The 19,121-nt window shown below is 32.0% G+C and overlaps 1 protein-coding gene and 1 long non-coding RNA gene across 3 annotated transcripts; both read left to right on the top strand.

Annotated features, from left to right (window-relative positions):
* The first annotated feature begins 2,720 nt into the window (after window positions 1-2,720).
* LOC111012119 (uncharacterized) lies at window positions 2,721-4,024 on the top strand. Its single transcript, XR_002601494.2, has 3 exons — window positions 2,721-2,974; window positions 3,114-3,567; window positions 3,655-4,024. It is a non-coding gene; the product is annotated as an uncharacterized LOC111012119 (long non-coding RNA).
* A 1,436-nt stretch (window positions 4,025-5,460) lies between these two features.
* LOC111012118 (Beta-glucosidase, GBA2 type family protein) lies at window positions 5,461-19,121 on the top strand. 2 transcript variants are annotated; one of them, XM_022286161.2, is made up of 19 exons: window positions 5,461-5,638; window positions 5,745-5,849; window positions 5,959-6,015; window positions 6,107-6,177; window positions 6,280-6,379; window positions 6,486-6,562; window positions 6,810-6,910; window positions 7,018-7,121; window positions 7,218-7,271; window positions 7,371-7,426; window positions 8,133-8,171; window positions 8,545-8,689; window positions 10,835-11,019; window positions 11,574-11,641; window positions 12,258-12,330; window positions 12,432-12,493; window positions 15,666-16,602; window positions 17,494-17,784; window positions 18,567-19,121. In XM_022286161.2, the coding sequence occupies exons 1-19, from the start codon at window positions 5,606-5,608 to the stop codon at window positions 18,853-18,855; spliced, it is 2,847 nt and encodes a 948-aa protein (XP_022141853.1). In that variant the 5' UTR covers window positions 5,461-5,605; the 3' UTR covers window positions 18,856-19,121. The 2 variants fall into 2 exon arrangements, with proteins under 2 accessions (XP_022141853.1, XP_022141854.1); XM_022286162.2 differs by lacking the exons at window positions 5,461-5,638; window positions 5,745-5,849 and having other exon boundaries at window positions 6,285-6,379.

The following is a 19,121-nucleotide window of genomic DNA, read 5'->3' as shown; positions in this document are numbered from 1 at the left end:
CAAATCTATTAAAAAAACATTATTTAAAACTAAATCTTTATTTATTATTATTATGTTTAATCAAATTCTTTTAAAACAAAAACTTGTTTTTAAAAATTAATTTAATTAAAATTTTACCTTAAAACTAATAATAAGATAAAATATGTTATTTTTAATGAAAACAAATAAAATAAAATTTTATAATATAAAATATTAATGTTAATGTTAATGTTAATAATAAAAAAATAAAATTTGAGCCGGACCAAATGCGGTGTCTACAATTTATATAATTACAATAGAACACGAAGAAAATGAGTAAATAATGCTAAAAGTCACTCAAAATTTTGTAGAGTCGAGAGAAACAATCCATAACTTTTCCAGACTTTTATTTAGCTTATTTTTCATGGATTTCAATTGGTATTAAATAATAGAATGAAATTAAGAAAATATTCCAGTACTACGACCACGGGAGAGTATGAATACTCCTTCTATTGGGAGAAGTTGACCAGAAGCGTGCCACGTGGAGGAGAGGACATGTATTCGTGATCTCGCCCCAATGAATCGAGAGAGAACGACTTGGAAAAGATGGCCAGAAGAGAGGACTATGGTTTGGAAGCCCTCTGACCCCATGCCGCCCCAAGTTTAACGACCTACAATTCGATTCACCTGTCCTCAACTACCTACGGTTTGGTACACCTACTCCCCAACTGCTAGTCAAATGTCTACAGGATTCACAGACTAACAAATAGGAGACTGCACCCCAACAGATGATATCATATTATAGCTCGGCCTCCTAATCTAAGTCGAACCAAAGAATAACTTGAGCATCAGAGTGTCTGATCCTCTTGTACAGGTATTCTTGTGCCCAACGATACGTGACACCCCTCGACCCTGTAGGTCTTGCCAATGACCGACCTGACCAAGTTGGACCTTAACTCATTTTACTTGCACAAATACCTTCCATTCATTACTTGTTATATTAACATCATATCAAAAATTGTGTATGGTCCACGAACACTTATCTTTTATTATTATTATTATTAGGAAAAAACTTCCCTCCTCAAAATTCAAGAGAAAGTTCCTCCAATCTTTCATATTGACAAATGTTTTTTTAATTTTGTATAATTCTTACGTGGTCCACTTGTCTATATCTTACTAGACCAAACAGGAATTCAGAGGAACTTCCCCTAAATCTTGGGAAGTTTTATCCTACTCCTTTCTTCTCCTTATTATTATTATAATAATAATAGTTCTGGTCCACCGACATTAAAACATTATTCATAAATGCAAAATCCTAGTGGGACAAGTAGTGCTCCAAATTTTCTTGAAATTTAGGGAACACATGGCACAATCTAGTGGGTTCAAAAACATTTTATTTTAAACTTTATTTAACGGAGGAAACATGACAAGTCTAACCAACGAGAGGTTGACACGTTATAACTGGAAGAGGAAAGATTATTGTAGCAATAAGAGAGAGAATAAGGTTTAGGTAATTTGGGAAAACGGCTAATTAGAGGAGGAAAAGAAATTAGGTTTTTTCACAAATTGATAAATTTGATTTTTTTAAAAAAATAATATAATAAAGTTATGAGGCCACGTGTCACGCTCATATCCATCATCCCTACGTTGGTTAAACATCGTCCGTCCAATTAATTGAGCTCCCTATAGTATTCGCTCTTTTTTCTTTCTTTCTTTCTTTTTTTGAAAATTGTTTTTAGATCCTTTGAAAAATTTTGAAAACATTTTTATGTTTTGACTCTGTTTCAAATTTAAATTTGAAACTTTAAAATAGGAAATTATATTAAAAAAATCAAAACTTTAATAAATATATTATTTCCGTTTGATAAACTTATTTTATTTTATTAAAATTAAAATATAACATAATTAAATTAATAATTATATAAAATTTATAACATATATATTAATTAATAATATTTTAGATTGAACTAAATATTTAATTAATAACTACTCTAAGTTTACAAATATACCCATCTAGAATAATTTCTTAAATTGAGATTCAATTTCCAAATATTCCTCCAAACACATATTCGAAAATACTGAGATATTTTCGGATCACCAACCAAACGCATCCTAATTACATCTGCTCTTTATAATTTCTCCCAATTAACAAAACTGTGTGAGATTAAATTTTTTAAGACATAAAAGTTAACACTTAAAATACAAAATTGATTAGTACCAAATTTATTTTTTATCATCAAAATATTAATTAATTAGAGAGTAAAGGCTAAACAACCTAACAAAACTATAGAAATGAGATATAAACTTTCAAATTTAAGAACCAAATTTTTAATCCAAACTTTCTAACTAATTTTCACATTTATTTTTGTAAAAATAATGAACAATAGTAACTCTACTATTATGGATTAATTTATTTTTTTTTTAATTCAGCTTTTGGTATGACTTTTTTAATGTGCAAAATGACAATTGAGTGGTTGCAACCACATTTTTTCTTGCTGGTTAGTTACGTCTAATCCTTAAGCTTATTTCAAAAGCTATATCTTCAAAATTATTTTTAATTTGGATACGTTCGAATTAATTATGACAAAAAGTAATTGTTTTTTTAATTATGATAAAAATATTTTTAAATTGTTAAAACGTGTTTCTACTCTCTTTTTTTAGTAAAAAGTGTTTCTTTAAGTACAAGCTTAGCCAAAAAAAAAAAAGTGCAAGCTTAGCTACCATTTTAAAATGTTGTTTTTTAAAGTTGGTGTGGAGGCAAGATCATCGACTACCACGTGTCGCCATGAGGAGACTATGTCAATCTGATCGATCACGTAGACAAAGGGATGGACGCACACAAAGGGAAGTATCTCCAGTCTCCAACCGACCTATGTCACCATGATCTACGGAAGGACATAAATGCGGTTAAAAGTTATCTGTAATCCCTTGACGTCCCTCAATCTACAATGTGCATTACAGGAAAATGTGCCAACGCTCTCCCGACTTGCCTATAAGACGAAACGTAAGCACACAGGTAAGTTAATCCTGACAAAAATACCTTGATACTTATTTCGATACTGATTTGAGCATCGGAGTGCTCAATCTTTTTTTTTTAGAAAATGAATTCATTAAAACAAAACTCAATATGCCATTACGGCTACAAAAATTTTCAGATCAGCTTCAACCTGCTGTTTGAGAAAAAGGGGAAAATTAGAAAGCCATAAGAACGCTCGTCCCATCTTTACACTTTCCCTCGCTAGGGCATGAGCAGCAGAGTTTGATTCTTTGTAGACATGGTGAAACGACACCAACTCAAAGGAGTTTGACAACGCCCGAATATCAGATATTCAATTTGCAGTCTCATTTCGAGCAAATGTGTCTTCGCAAATCAGATTGATGGTATTTAGCGAATCAGATTCCACAATCACCCGAAGAATCCCTAACACAAAGCAAGTCTTAGCCCTTCACGAATCGCAGCAATTTCCACCATCTGAGGACTTTTCCATGGGACGACATCAACCAAAGTAGCCAAAACAGTCGATTTATCATCTCTAAGCGGTACACAAGTCCCGTCAGTATTTATCTTTACCACCCTCGTAGGAGGAGGAGCCCAGACATTCTGACGGGGTACCATCCTCCTCTAATTTCGTAAAACATCCTTCTCTATCAATTTTAATTCTTCTGCGTAATCCATAATCCAATTAACCTTGACAGAGACCCTCTAAAATTCGACTATTGTGGACCATCAAATTTCTACCATTCCAGATAGCCCAGCATGCAATACTTGTTAGGGTGAGTTCGGATTTGGAAATGGTGCACATCCAATTAGTCCAGCGATCGAGGAAGCTGTCGTTAAAGCAGCCCCAAACCACCTTGTTCTGAAATAAACATTCTCAAATTCGGCAGGCTCTTGAGCATCTTACAAGACAAATAGGACAATAAGGTAAGACCTCCAATCCTTTCTTCTATAAATTTGATATTATAGGAATCACATTGTGACACACTTTCCATAGGAACACTTTTAATTTTTGAATGCATACTTTCCACCAATCTTTGTTACTGCTGTTGCTAGAGGAATGGTGTGTACTCAGTTGGAAGCAGGTACAAGCGAAGTACTCAATCTTTATCTTGCGAGTCCCTCTATTGATTAAAAGATTCGCGTGATGAAGATATTTCATGCCAAACAAAAGTTAAAAGAATTTAAAAGTCTCAAAGGAAGTAATTATAAAAAAATTTTCTTAAAAACTTCATTATTTTCTTCTTAATTTTTTTTTCCGCTCACATGTGTATGATATAGGAAATAAATTATAACATAATTTTATCATAATAACAAAAATTAATAAATATGTAATAAAACTAGTAACATTAGTTGACGAAAAAACAAATTGAATTTTAAAGTATTTTAATTTCTCTTTTTTTTTTCTTTGGAGAAAAGTAGTTTCTCCTAATTACTATTGCAGATATCTATAAAAAAAAAAAGAAATATTGGAAGAAAAAAACTATTGATAGTCTAAATGATCCTATCATAGATAAATTTTATTTAGACAATATTTCCCTTATCTTTAAATAAAATTTTAAACGAAAATTATTATATTAATTTTAGACTAAACATATGTTTTATGTTTTAGTCCATATTATATTTATTGCTTTCTCAATTTAGTATATTTTAAAACTTTGTAAACCTTTTTTAATTATACATTTTTTCTTAATTGATGAAGGTTAAGATCAAGGAGCGGCAGCAAATAAGGACAATTACAAAAATGTGACATATTTTGAAATACATAAGATTTTTGCTAGCGGATTCCCTAAAATTAATGGATAATAAACTACATCACCTCAATTTTAATAGTTTATATAATAAAGAATAAAAATATATATTTTTAATAAAAATATCTTTCAATATTAAACTTTATTAAATTTCTCTCGGCCATATTGCGTTGGACTTAAAAAAAGTATTAATTTTTTTAAAGATTTTTTTAGAAGGGAGAATTTGGACCTTATCACTTTTTTTAGTTCAACAAAGTAGTAGAGGATGGATTAAACCCCTAGTAGATGATTTATCGATCTTAAAAATATTATTGATTAACAAAAATATTTTAGAATAACATACATGAAATCAATTTTATAATATCAAATTTTAGTAAAAAGATAAAAATATTTTTCTTAAAAAAAGGAACATTTGCGAAAATCACTCGTAAATTATAGGGATGGTTACCACCACACCCTCGAACTTACAAAAATTGTTATAGTTAAATCTTTAAATAAATTTTACTTTCAAATCAATACTGAGCAACCTCTCAATTAACGAAATAAGAATTGGTATAAACAAGTTTTGGTTTATGAGTAACAATTTTATTATTCAAGTCAAACCTAGCATAATTAGGTGGTTAAATAAGAATATCGTAAGTTCAAATCTCCATCCACGTATTGTATAAAAAATCAATTTTTTTATTATTATAATAATATTTATAGTTTATAAATAAGGGGTGATTGGTGAAATTGAAACTTGAAGGGCGGTTTTTGAAATTTGCATAAAAATGGAGGATCTAAATAGAAGTGATTTCAAAAAGCAAACAAAAAGATCCAGAATCCCCACCCCGCCGTGCTTCTCTCTCTGAAAAAATCTCTCTCACTGCGTAATCAGTTCAGTTTCAGGAGAGAAGAAATGGAAAATGGCTACGAAGAAGAAGAAAGAGAGGTGTTCTTCAATTCCTGTTTTACTTTTTTCTTGGAGAAATTTTGATTTGACGAACATTCTCTCTTCTTAGTTCACTGATGATTTCTCTCCATTGAATTTCTTACAGGTTGATCCGGCCAAGCCGCCATCATTGACCTGGAACCGTAAGCTCGATTTCACCGGAAAATGTCCCGCGCAGTTCGCTCTCACGCTCCACGACATTTGGCATCTGGTGATGGAAATAAACTGCGAAGAATTTTGTGATTGGACGCCATGGAATTAGTTAGTTCCTTCTTCTTTCGATCCTCTGATTCTGATCGCGTTTCTTTTCGATTTTCTAGGGCTCGTTGGGCTTCCGATTGTGGCGTAACGGCAAGGAAGAAGCCGCCAAAGGAAGAGTAATAACGAGGCTGATTTTTCCGATCAATTCTGTTTTCTGTTTTTCCTTTTTCGCTCATTTCTTGTCTTTTCCGTTTCGTTTCCCATCAGATTCCGATTTTTGATTTCTTTGCGACTCAACCAATCACGTGTCACCACGGCGTTCCGTTAGGTGGAATAGGGTAGGTGTTCTGATTTCCGCCTCCTCCTCCGCGCAAGCCGCCGCGGCTGCCGTCTGATCTTTCCTCATTCTGACATTTGAAAGCATTCAACATCGATTTTAGTGCAGGAAGCATTGGGCGGAGTTACAGAGGAGAGTTTCAACGTTTTCAAATGTTCTATGGACCGAGTGAAGATCAACCAGTTTTAGCAAATCAATTCTCTGTCGGTCAACTAACTGAACTCTGCTCTATAAACTTGTTTCTTCTTCTTCTTTTTTTCCTTGTTTTCATTGAATTATTGGATTGAAATCAACATTGTTCTGTTTTAGGTATTTGTTTCACGCCCAAATGGCAAAAGATTCTCGACGGTACTATGCTCTGCCAAAGCCAAACCACAAGAATCCAAGTAAGTTACTGTCCATACAGTAAAATAGCTTTTAATTAGTTTTTCTAGCTTAATTAATATCGACTTTGGATCATTATTTGTTTCTTCATCCATATCCATAATTCACACATCTAACATTTTAAATCAAATTAAAGACTAAATCTAGCTTGAATGCTCAAGGTTTCGAGTTAATTAGTACCGATTTTGCATAGAATAAATCTTGCAGTATTATTTCTTCTCTTATTTTACATTTCGAGGCTTTTACCAGAGATGGAAAGCACGACGGCATAGAATCATGGGATTGGAATTTGAGTGGTGAAAATTGTACATACCATGCTTTGTTTCCCAGGGCTTGGACAATCTATGATGGTACAATACAACTTATTAATCAGTAAAATCCTGTTTACATCATTTGAATCATCTCCCCTGTTTCTTCTTTTTCTTCTCCATGTTCTTGTGATTTTGTTTTGTACCAGGCCAACCGGACCCGGATCTTAGAATTGTTTGCCGTCAAATTTCGCCATTTCTTCCTAACAATTACAAGGAGAGCAGTTTCCCAGTCTCAGTGTTTACATACAATGTATGGCCATTGACATGAAAACTGAAACCCATCTGACCAAATTTGATGTTTAAACTTTTATGAAAAATTGCTGTGGTTGTTGGTTTATTATGGCAGCTATCCAATGAAGGTGAAACTTCTGCAGAAGTCACTTTGCTGTTTACTTGGGCTGTAAGTGTTTCCAAATCCTTTTTCTACAATGGGTTCATTTTGATTCAGCAGTAAAGCACTTTCTTGCCTGACTTTTGGGCTCTGTTTCTTACCTTTCAGAACTCAGTGGGTGGAAACTCTGGACTCTCTGGCCATCACTACAACTCAAAGATTGGGTAAGGACAGGGAAGTTGCTTTTCATGGCTAAAGAAAAAAACCCTTTTTTCTTTCCTTCGGTATACATGTGCCTCATGATAAAAAAAAAAAAAAAAAAAAAAAAGTCATTTCTATTAAAATATCGAAGGAAAAAGGAAAATTAAAATATTATGATAAAATTTGAATATTTTCAAACTAGAGTGATCAAATTGAAACCAACTACTTGCCTAAGTGTCTAGTTTCAATTGAAAAGTTACCCTTTTAATGGGAAGTTTTTTTTATATCACTTTGAAAGGTTAAAAGGGCAAAATTGTAACTAGCTAGACGCAATAGTAAAGTAAGGATATTTGGCATACTTCTAACTTTTTTTTAGGTATCAATTAAACCTATGAGTGCATTTACGTCGCGTTGAACCAAATGTGAATAATTTGACCTAATTTGATGCTTGCAAATATGACTAGTTTTCAATAATTTAGTCTTCAAGGGATATTCAGGTTAACAAAGATTTGAAGTCTCTTGATCATATAGATTTAGAGGTCTTAGCTTCAAACATTATGGTGAAATTAATATAAAAAAAAATCTTGATGTCTCTCGAGTCTGGATTTTGAAGCGGGCATGGGTGCTTTTGGATAAGGAGAGCAAAACTCCAACTCCTAGTTATAAATAATAATAATAATTTTCATAGAATTTATAGCTTCTAATTTTCAACGTTGGACTTGTGAGCAGGGTAGAGGATGGAGCTCGCGGAGTTCTTTTACACCACAAGTTAGTACTTTTTCTTTTTTTCATTTTAAGAATCAACTTCTGTCATTCAATTTCTTCCAAAATTGTTAATCTTATTTTCAAAAAATAAGTTTACTCGTTCGCAATTTATTTATTTTGTTATATATTATTAAAACTGTATCCTAGTTTTAAAAAATTAGAATATATATAAGTTTCAGAAATTAATTTTTTGCTTTTTGAAATTTAGATAAGAATTGGAAAGTACTTTTTAGAAAACGTGAGAAGCAAAACAAAAGAATTGTGAAGACACTTATCAAATTTTGGGGAAAAAAAGGATCATGACCCCTGCAGATTCAATTAAATCGTTTTTATTATCTTTTTTCAGTAAAAACGAAATATTATAATATGTCTACAGAACTGCAAATGGACGTCCGACAGTTAGGTACGCTATTGCGGCAGAGGCTACGGATGATATTGACGTCTCCGTCTGTCCTTGCTTTGTAATATCTGGTGACTCCGAGGGCATTTCAGCAAAGGATATGTGGCAACAAATTAAAAATGTTAGTTCTTTACCCCTTTGTTCATATTTCTCTATCTCATCTCTCTCTATTTTTTTTTCCCTTTTTCCCCCTGTTTATAAAAAGTATAATCTTTCACGAGTCTCTCCTTAAAAGGAAAAGAAAATTTCTCATAAGTCGAAGTCTATCCGTTCTTCAAGCCACTTACGAAAACCTTTTTTTAAAAAAAAAAAAAATTGTTTGCTGGGATATTTTCTTGTGTTTTCACTCAATTATTCTAATTCTTTTTTTTAAGAGTAATGTATATTTAAGTCCTCAACATAAACATAACTCAGCAATAATTAGTATTTATTCATTTACTTTGGTTTATTTTAGTTCTTTTATTTTTAAAATGTTCGTTTTGGTCCCTGTATTTTTAATTTTGGTTCATTTTAGTCTCTGTACTTTCAATACTTTTAAAAAGTGATCATTTTGGTCTCTTATTTTTATTCTTATATCTCATTTTTTTCTATCACAATTTCAACATGACACTAAAATCAATATATGTCTTAAAATGTAAACATTACTTTATACTAAAAGTTTTTCATTAGGTATAAAATTTGTGTTAAAATTTTGCAAAGAAGGACTAAAATGATTAATTTTTAAAAGTACAAATACCAAAATGAACATTTTCAAAGTACATGGATTAAAATGAATCAAAGCTTAAAGTACTTGGACTAAAATGAACATTTTCAAAGTACAGAGATTAAAATGAACCAAAACTAAAAGTATAGGGACCAAAATAGTATTTTAATTTTAAATTCTCTTTAATTCGTGCTCTTTTACATTTTAGAACTAGAATATTATATATATATATACCATCATGGTTGGGCACATAGGTCAATAAGGACCAATGTAAGTTTAGACATGGTAGTCATTTACTTAGGGCCCGTTTGATAACCATTTTAGTTTTTGGTTTTTAAAAAACAAAAAACTAAAACATATTTGGTAACCATTTTTAGTTTTTTGTTTTTAAAAAGTTAGAAAATTGAAAATACATATTAGAGAAAGAAAATTTTATGTAGACTAGAGATGACAATGGTGTGGGTGCGAGTGAAGATGCTCTTCCTCATTTTTGAGCTCGTGAAAATTTTTAGTCTCTGTCTCCACCGCGTTCTTGGGTCCGAGAGATGTTCTCGAAAAAAATTATCGGTTTTATAATTGTTTTTAATTATTTTTAGAATTTAACTATAAAAAAAGTGTAATAAATATATATTAATTATTTAAAAATGAAATCGGGGACGGGATTAAGACATGCATTTTCTATTTTTGAGATCCGACCCTATGGAAGTTTTTGTCTTCCCCTAATGTAGAGACATGAAAATAGAGATGTAAATAAACTTTTGGAAGATTAATTTTAGAGAAATAAATAAATATATTAGAAAAAATATAGTGAAAGAAAATTTAAAGACAAAAAGAGAAAAATTTTGGAGAAAAAATAAAGATATAAAGAAAGAGAAAAATTATAGTGGAAACAAATTTAGAGATAAAAACCAGATTCAAAGTATAATTTTCATAGAAAATAAATAAATACAAAGATAAATAAAAGTTAAGAAAATTAAATGGGAAAATAAAATATAATTTTTAGAGGAAAAAATATATTACGAAGTAAAAGAAAAGTTATAAAATATAAAAATTTAGAGAGTAAAAAGTTAGGAAAAATATTAAATTTTTAGAGAGAGAAATGAAACTGATATGTTAGAAAAAAACAAAAATACATAAAAATTTGGAGGGAGACAAATAACAATAAATATTCAAAATATGAAAATTTTATAGAGAGAAAAATAAAGTATGCAGAGAGAAATTTAGAAATAAAAAAAATTAGAGTGAAAAATAATTTTTTAGAGATAAATATGAGAAAGAAAAAAAAAGTTGAGTATTAGAAGAAAAATAAGATTTTAAAAACAAAAACAAGTTTTTGAAAACTATTTTTTTTTGTTTTTGACATAAAATTTCAAAATGGTTTTTGAAAAATAAAAAACATAAAATTGAATTGGTTATCAAACAACCCTGTTTTTGAAAAATTAAAAGCGAAATAGTTTTCAAATGAACCCTTAGTATTTGATATTTTACTTTTCTTTGGATATAAAAAAAATTATATATTTATATTGGAATATTAGAATTTTGTGCTGCTTTTGGTATTTGCAGCATGGGTCTTTTGACAACCTTGGCAGCGTTGGAGGATCTGATTCTGAGGTTTCAAAACGAGGATCTTGCATTGGAGCAGCCATTGCAGCCACCTTGACCGTCCCTTCTGCATCTGCCCGTACGGTCACTTTCTCATTGGCGTGGGACTGCCCTGAAGTGAAATTCAGTGGAAAGACGTACCACAGGTCAGCTGCTTTACTTTATCCTTTTATATCCTCTTGAATGATTAGTCTTACCAAAACAGAGGAAACAAAATTCTCAAGCAATCGATGAAATCAACCGAACCAACAAAAATTGAAGTTAATTAGGTCGACATAATAGATATTGATTGTATGTCCCCATCAGCCAATCAGTCCGAATATTTCATGTGGTTCGATAAATAGTAAAATAGATATATACGCATGATTAAACTACTGTTGAAATTTTTGAATAAAATTAATTTTGATAAAATAAAGGAACACAACTTTTCGTGATAGAACCCTAAACCTGTCTTTTGCAAAGACTTTAGGACATGTCATTTATCAAAAGACATATAACCTTATACCAAAAGATGTGATTATTTGAATGACCACAAATAGTCTATAAATTGTGGTTTCTTTCCGTCCTATTTTGGGAGACAATTGTTCATGAAACCTCAGTATCGTAGAGGGAACAAAACAAAATTATCTTAAAGAAACAACGCTACGTTGGGTTCGAATTGTTTACACTAGCTCTAAAATAGTATGTACATTTATCGTAGGCAATATACCAGATTCTATGGAAGTCTTGGAGATGCGGCTGCAATTATGGCACGGAATGCCATTTCGGGTAAATCTTTCTTTCCTTCAATAATTGTTTATATAAACACTTAAATTCTATTTCCATCTTTTCAATTTATGTCTATTTTTAACGGCTATTTTAATTTTTACTATTAATTTTGTATAGACCATTTATTATAATTTTGACGTGACATGTCCACTTAATTTATTTGATTAATGAATATTTAATGTGGACAAGTTTTTAAAACTACATGTTGTGCGTGTAAAGTTTGAAATTTGGATTAAGGAAAAAACACTATTACTAATTGATTACTCGTTTTTAAAATCACTTTTGTCATTGTCAAAATCACTTCCATTTACATTTATCATGTTTGGCAAATTAAAAAGTCGATTTTAAGAAAGCATAAAATCACTTAAAATTGATTTTTAAGTATCACTTAGGTATAGTAATTTTGGCAAATCAATTATTCTTAATTATTTTTTTCAAAATCACTCGTTCTACCATCATTTCCAAACCCACCCTAAAATAAACAAATGTTTAGGGAGTAAAATAAAATTTAAATGATTATGTTCTACAATTTTAGAACTAAATTTAATGAATTTATGAACATATTATAAAGGGATGGATGTATGATATATTATTGGTGTATTAAATTTGGAAATAGAACATGGAAAGTGGGAATCCAAGATTGAGGAATGGCAAAGGCCAATTGTTGAAGACAAAAGTTTTCCTGAATGGTGAGTGAGATTTTTTGAAAGCAAATTACAACTCACTCTCACTCTCACTTTCATAAACATTCAAATTAAAACTTTTTAATTTAATTTGGTAAATTTTGTAGGTACCCTGTTGCCCTCTTCAATGAGCTATACTTCCTAAATGCTGGAGGAACAATTTGGACAGGTTATCTCTCATTCTCTCCTCTCTTCATAGGAAGACTTGAAAAAATAATAATAATAAAATTTAAGGGCGTTTGATAACGACCATCAATTTGATTTGTACAGTTTTCACATCTTTTATAAATAGATTTGAATTTTTAGTCAATTTTCAAAAACAAAAGCAAAGTTTCGAAAACTGTTATAAAAACTACCTAGCAAAACAAGAAGGAACACATAACTGAAAGTCGCCAAAGCGAGTACAGCTCAGCGGTAATTGGCATATACCTAGGTTGTTGGCATATACCTAGGTTGTGAGTACGAATCCCCTTCCCAACATGTTGTACTCAAAATAATAATAATAATAATAATAATAATAATGTCTCTAAGTTCAATTTTTTAAAACAGAAAAAAAAAGGTTATCCAATACAACTTTAATTCTTATTCACTTTTAAATGGCTAATTATACAAAAATTACTTTTTATGGTGTACAATTATTTTAATTTTTTGTTTCTAATCTTTTAAGTTGTTTTAGAAAACCAATTCTATTAAAATAAATGACTAAGGGAAAGTAAAAGATTGAGGTAAAATCGAAACTTTAAAAATGTTAGGACAAAAATTGAAATCAAGCATATTTCTGTACTATTTAGTTGGGTTCTATTTTGCTCCCAACTTATATAATTTGTTTCAGTTTTATTTCCTAATATTTTAATTGTAAACTTACCTCTGAATTTTAAATAATATTGTTTATTTAGTATATAATAAATTTTATAAAATTTCAAATACGGCTTTGAAAGTTCTATATATTTATTTATAATTTGAACTTTTATTCTGCATTCTAAATAGTTTTTTCTTGTAATATTGTTTTTTTTTTTACACATAACGCACTAATAAAGGTTGATTTGACACAAGAAATAGGCCAATCGAACCAAATAAGACTATGGGGCCAAACAATTTAAGGTATATTATCAACAGGTAATTTTTAATCAACACAAGAAAATGCGAACCGCACACAGCTATTCAAATTTATTGGACCTCTTTATCCTCAATTAAATTAATTAACTTATTGCTTGCTTTCTTGTGTTGAATCATCTCTCATTTATCACATAGCTAACATAAATATAGTTAAGTGGTTAAAATATCCATATTTCTTTTAAGAGATTCTAAATTTAAATCTTCATCCCTGTGGCATGATAATATTTTTTAAAAAATTCTCGTGTTAACATTTAAGGTACTTCTTACTAACGAAGATGTTTGTTAGAATCGAAGTTGATATTTAAAAAAGTAATTTAAACTTTGTTAAGAAATCTTTGAGAGTTGGATCTAAGAACCTTGCTAACAAAAAAAAACCCATAAAACTCAATCCCAAAAATTCAAAAACAATTATGGAATCAACCCAAGAAAAAATTTAAGAACGGATTATTTTGATGATCAATATCAAGAGTAGAGAAGACTCATTTCTAAACTCTTCGAATCATTCCACGAGAGGTATAATCGACATCACTCGAATGATCCTAACATGCAAATTTTAAAGATAGAGGAAATTGCACAAGAAATGGGAGATGAAGCTCTCAACTAAATTAATGAGAAGACTCACTTTTCATTCAACTTCAAATTGTGTCTATATAAAGGAACCTCGAGGCTATATATAGTCATCCTAGTATATCATATGAAAAGTATTAAGCAAATAGAAAGCTTTATAATAAAAAGACTTAACTTAACAAAAATAAAAATATTTGCCAATGAAAACACATAACCTCATTAAATTGGAAAGAAAAGCAAATGAAAAGGCTAAAAAAATGGAGAGCCAACAAAATAAATTAAAATCTTGTCCATAAGAAAAGATGTGAGTGTTTGATTTGAATTTTGAATTGAATGAGTTGATTTTGACTCGTTAGACTAACTTTGACCTTGACCAAGTTGATTTTGATTTGACCTAAAAACATTTAGAAATGCATAACTTAAACCAAATTGTAGCAAATTGTTTCAACATCTTGCATATCTTCCTTAATTCTCATGTTGAGCTTATCAATGCTTGAACACGAAGTAGTAAGACTTGTTCAAGTTTCCTTGCTCTTGGTCTTGTAATCGACCCATGAGACATGATCAAAGGAGCTCTTTGGATCATATCAAACTTTTTTAGATTTAGAAATTAAATAGATACCATTATACAAAATTTGTAATTTTAATTTAATTTAATTTAAAGGTTAAATTACATCTTCGTCCTTATGGATTTATGGTTTGGGCTGTTTTTTTTAATGTAGTTCCTACGATTTAAAAAGTTTCAATTTTATCTCTATGGTTGGGTTTGATTTATATTTGGTCTCTAGATTTGTAACAATTTCAATTAGGTTAATAGTTTAGTCAAATCTCACTTATTGTCTGAATCCATATTTAATTACAGGACATGTTTTCTATTTAAATATTAATGCGATTGTTATTTCTAACTTAGGTGATTATGTAACATACCGATACTAGGGCTTCATTCTGAGCGAAAAAGATAGAGAAAATGAGTAAATTTTTTGGTGGGTAAAAAACAATTGATGGATAATTATAAGATTTTCCCAACAAAACAATTGAAACTTTTCAGAGCACTCACATGTTGTCGTTAAGGATATTCATTTTTCCATGGAGATGGAGCCTGCGGGACAGCCGCGAGTGGAGATGGGGAAAGTTTTTTTCCATTCTTCGTACTGCCTCACTTTATATACATAGATACTTAAAAAAAATCTTATTATTCTTTCTATATATATACATATATTTAAAAAATCGTATTCTTCTCTATTAAATTTTATGAGTGAAAATTAAGCGATTGATAAAAATTTCTTAGAAAAGAAATATTTAATTGATAAATGATTTAAAAATAAAATAATAAATGGGAAAACAATCTCTGTGGGAAACTTGATCCCATGAATGTCTCACGGGGAATCCCCACCTCGATCTTCGCAAAATTTTGTGAAAAATGGAAAATGAAATAGGGGATGGGGATTGGGACAGGGAAGCCTTCCCCGTCTCCGCCCCACCCATGAACATCCTAGTTGTCGTTATAAAAATAACAATAATAATAAAATTGAAAACCATACAAATTAAATTGAAAGTAAATCCAAAACTCCAATCATAAATTTTGTAATTTAACCTAATAAGTAGGTTTAGTTATATATTTTTTTTTTTAATTCTGAAATCAAATCTGCGAATCTCAGACGGATTATCTCCGCTCCAAAATCTATCGACCATTGCCAACGGCGATCAGAAGTACTTCCTCGAAAAGTCGAGATCGGAGCCCAATGGAGCACCGAACGGCGACCACCGAAACGACGTCGCCGTCGATATTCTCGAGCGAATGTCTCAAATCTTCGAGCAAATCCGCGGCGGCGACGGACCCTCCAGCGCCGCATTCGGAACCCGACTGCTTCATCCCGGCGACGAAAACGTCGGCCAGTTACTGTGTGTCGAAGGAAGCCAATACCTTATGTGGAACACTTACGATGTTCATTTCTACTCATCTTTTGCTCTTCTGACGCTTTTCCCCAAACTGGAACTCAGTATTCAGAGAGATTTCGCTGCCGCTGTGTTGATGCACGATCCGAGGAAAGCGAAGATTATGTGTGACGGGAATTGGGTTCCTCGGAAAGTTCTCGGCGCTGTTCCTCATGATATTGGGTTCAACGATCCTTGGTTTGAACTTAATGCTTACAATCTTCTGAACACCACCAGATGGAAAGATCTGAGTTCGAAATTCGTTCTTCAGGTTTACAGAGATGTGGTTACTACTGGGGACAAAAATTTTGCGAAGTCTGTTTGGCCTTCAGTGTATGTGGCCATGGCTTTTATGGAGCAGTTCGATAGGGATGGAGATGGGATGATTGAGAATGATGGGTCTCCTGATCAGACTTATGATTTGTGGACTGTGAAGGGTGTGAGTGCGTACTGCGGGGGGCTGTGGGTGGCTGCTCTTCAGGCGGCTTCCGCGTTGGCTTCTGAAGTTGATGATGAAGCGATTGCTGATTACTTTTGGGTTAAGTACCTGAAGGCGAGAGATGTTTATGATACGTTATGGAATGGCTCCTACTTCAACTATGACAACAGTGGGGGGCCTTGGAGTTCATCTATTCAAGCTGACCAACTGGCTGGGCAATGGTGAGTGAAGAAGGTTATTAGGCTACCCTTTACTTTCTTGCATTTACATTTCTGAATCTCAAGTAGCGAGGTTGATTTTGCTTGATTAGGAACAGGAGTCAAATATGCATAACCTATCGGCTTAAGTTTTTTGTCGAGGGCTGTTTAATATGGTATTAGAAGAGGCGAATCCTGTGGTGACACTTCCTCCTTGTGAAGAAAAAGACTTGCCAACACACTAGGCAGTAGGTTAACTTTCTGGTGTGGGTGTTATTCTTAATGGCTCAAAAATTTTAGTGGTATTGGTATCCACTTATTAAATATAGTAGAAATAGATCAATGATAATACACCATATCATAAAGAAAGTGAGTAAGGGCTCCTATATAGGTTTGTTCCTCTCAATTCATATTGATATTTACTTGGTTTCAGCCTTGCTCGCCCAAGAGATGGCTGGGTGCTAGTGGAGGAGCTGTCCTTTAGTTTGCCTTTTGTGATAAGGGAGTGTTTTCTTTGGCTTATTGGGGTTTGTGAATAGAGGAAATAATAGAATTCTTAGAGGGGTGGAGAGATGTTAGGAGCATTAAATTTCATGTTTCTTTTTGTGCCTCAATGGTTAAGGACTCTAGGTTGGCTTATTTTGCTTGGGCTGTCTTTTTGTGTGCCCCTTGTGTATTATTTTATTTTTATCTCGATGAAAGTCTGGTACCTTTTAAAATATATATATGTACATTGATAGTTACTTGTCGAGCCTTGTGCTAATATCTAAACCCACGGCCACAAGTTAGAGGAAGTGATGAGAATATGAATAGTCTTGTGCTTTTGGGTTGGGTGCAGTTTAACAGTCTCTATTGGCTTTTTTGTTTTCCCCAAATTTTGACTCTGAATTTGCATATCACACTCACAAATCACAGGTATGCTAGAGCATGTGGGCTCTCTCCTATTGCCGATGAAGAGAAGATAAGGAGTGCGCTTGAGAAGATTTACAATTTCAATGTGTTGAAGGTGAAGGGAGGAACGCGTGGGGCAGTGAATGGAATGTTTCCAGATGGAAGGGTTGATACATCCTCAATGCAGCCGAAGGAGATATGGACTGGAGTTACATACTCTGTTGCTGCCTCTATGATTCAAGAAGGAATGGTTGAAACAGGGTTCCAGACTGCAATGGGCATCCATCAAACGGCTTGGGCCCAAGATGGCCTCGGGTACATCACTTTGTTCCCTTTTTTTTCTCCTATAATTATAAACATTATAACTTATCTTATAGTTAAATTAAGGTAAGCGTAGGTAGTAACATGCAGTGAAATGGTCTAAGCCGTATATTCCAAAGTCGACCTTTGACGTTGATTAATGAAAGTCAATCGGTTACATGTCAACCCTAGATTTAAAATAAGTTTAGTTAAATTATATATTTAGTCTTTGAACTTTAATAATTATAAAAAATTTTAATTATGTTCTTGAATGTTGAATTATAATTTATTTGGTTCCTATATTGCATTAATATCATTTTAGATAGTGGCATTGTATGCCTATTGGGACATTTTGCTGATTTGGCATGCCGTGACTGATGTACAGTTCAAGTTGAAGGAACTTGATAGTATAGACAAATAGTGTCATGTAATAACATACTCTCTCTTATAATCAACGTATCAAATCACTTTAATAAACTACGTCAATTTATTTTATCAAGTTGTCGACTTTATTTTGCGGTTTGTCTTCTACATATATTGCCATCATTTTAGTCAATAGTATGGTTGGTATAAACAACTAAACATAAAGAATCAGTATTCTAAGTTTAGGGTCATCATAAAATCTTTTTGAAGTTGGAGATTGGTAGACATTATCCTCAAAATTTAGAAACTAAATTTGTAACTTAACAAATAAGTTCTCAAACTACCATATCAATCCAAAATGTTTCCAAAACTATCTCATTGCTCTCCTAAACCCTTAGATTATTTGCAAGTAATTCTTGGCTTGTGGTTTCCAGGTATTCATTTCAAACCCCAGAAGCGTGGGACGTTGATGACAAGTACAGATCTATTGGGTACATGAGGCCATTGGCCATTTGGGCAATGCAGTGGGCATTATCTAAGCCTACCCTTTTGAAGCAGCACCACAAAATTCCAACCAAAGCGCTTTCTGAAATTGAATTTGCCACACAACATACTGCTTTCTTGAAAGTTGCTTCTCTCTTGAAGTTGCCTCCAGAGGAAGCAGCACACAACAAGAGTCTTGTGGAGTTTGCTTATGATTTGATTTGCAAGAGGTCAGTCTAATCAAATCTCTCTGCTTATGATTTGGAATGGCTGATTGTCTTATGTGTTCTGTATCTTCTTTAAATTAAATTGCACAAAGCATAGTTTTTTTCTCTTTTTCTGCTGAGTAAGAGAAAGCATTGTCTTGTTGTAAGAATAAGTTTGTATGTTCAATGTCGGCTAAATTTATCTTGTATCTAATGCTTCTTCTGTCCTTTTTCAGTTCTGTTTATCAAGATTTGTAATTAGGTCCTAATGATGATTTGGTATGAAGATAAATTTGATGA

The sequence above is a fragment of the Momordica charantia genome, assembly GCF_013281855.1.
Source record: "Momordica charantia cultivar OHB3-1 chromosome 11 unlocalized genomic scaffold, Mcharantia_2.0 BLBB01000011.1, whole genome shotgun sequence".
Lineage (NCBI taxonomy): Eukaryota > Viridiplantae > Streptophyta > Magnoliopsida > Cucurbitales > Cucurbitaceae > Momordica > Momordica charantia.
The sequence above is the reverse complement of the archived record's forward strand: the minus strand, read 5'-3'. Positions and strand labels throughout refer to the sequence as shown.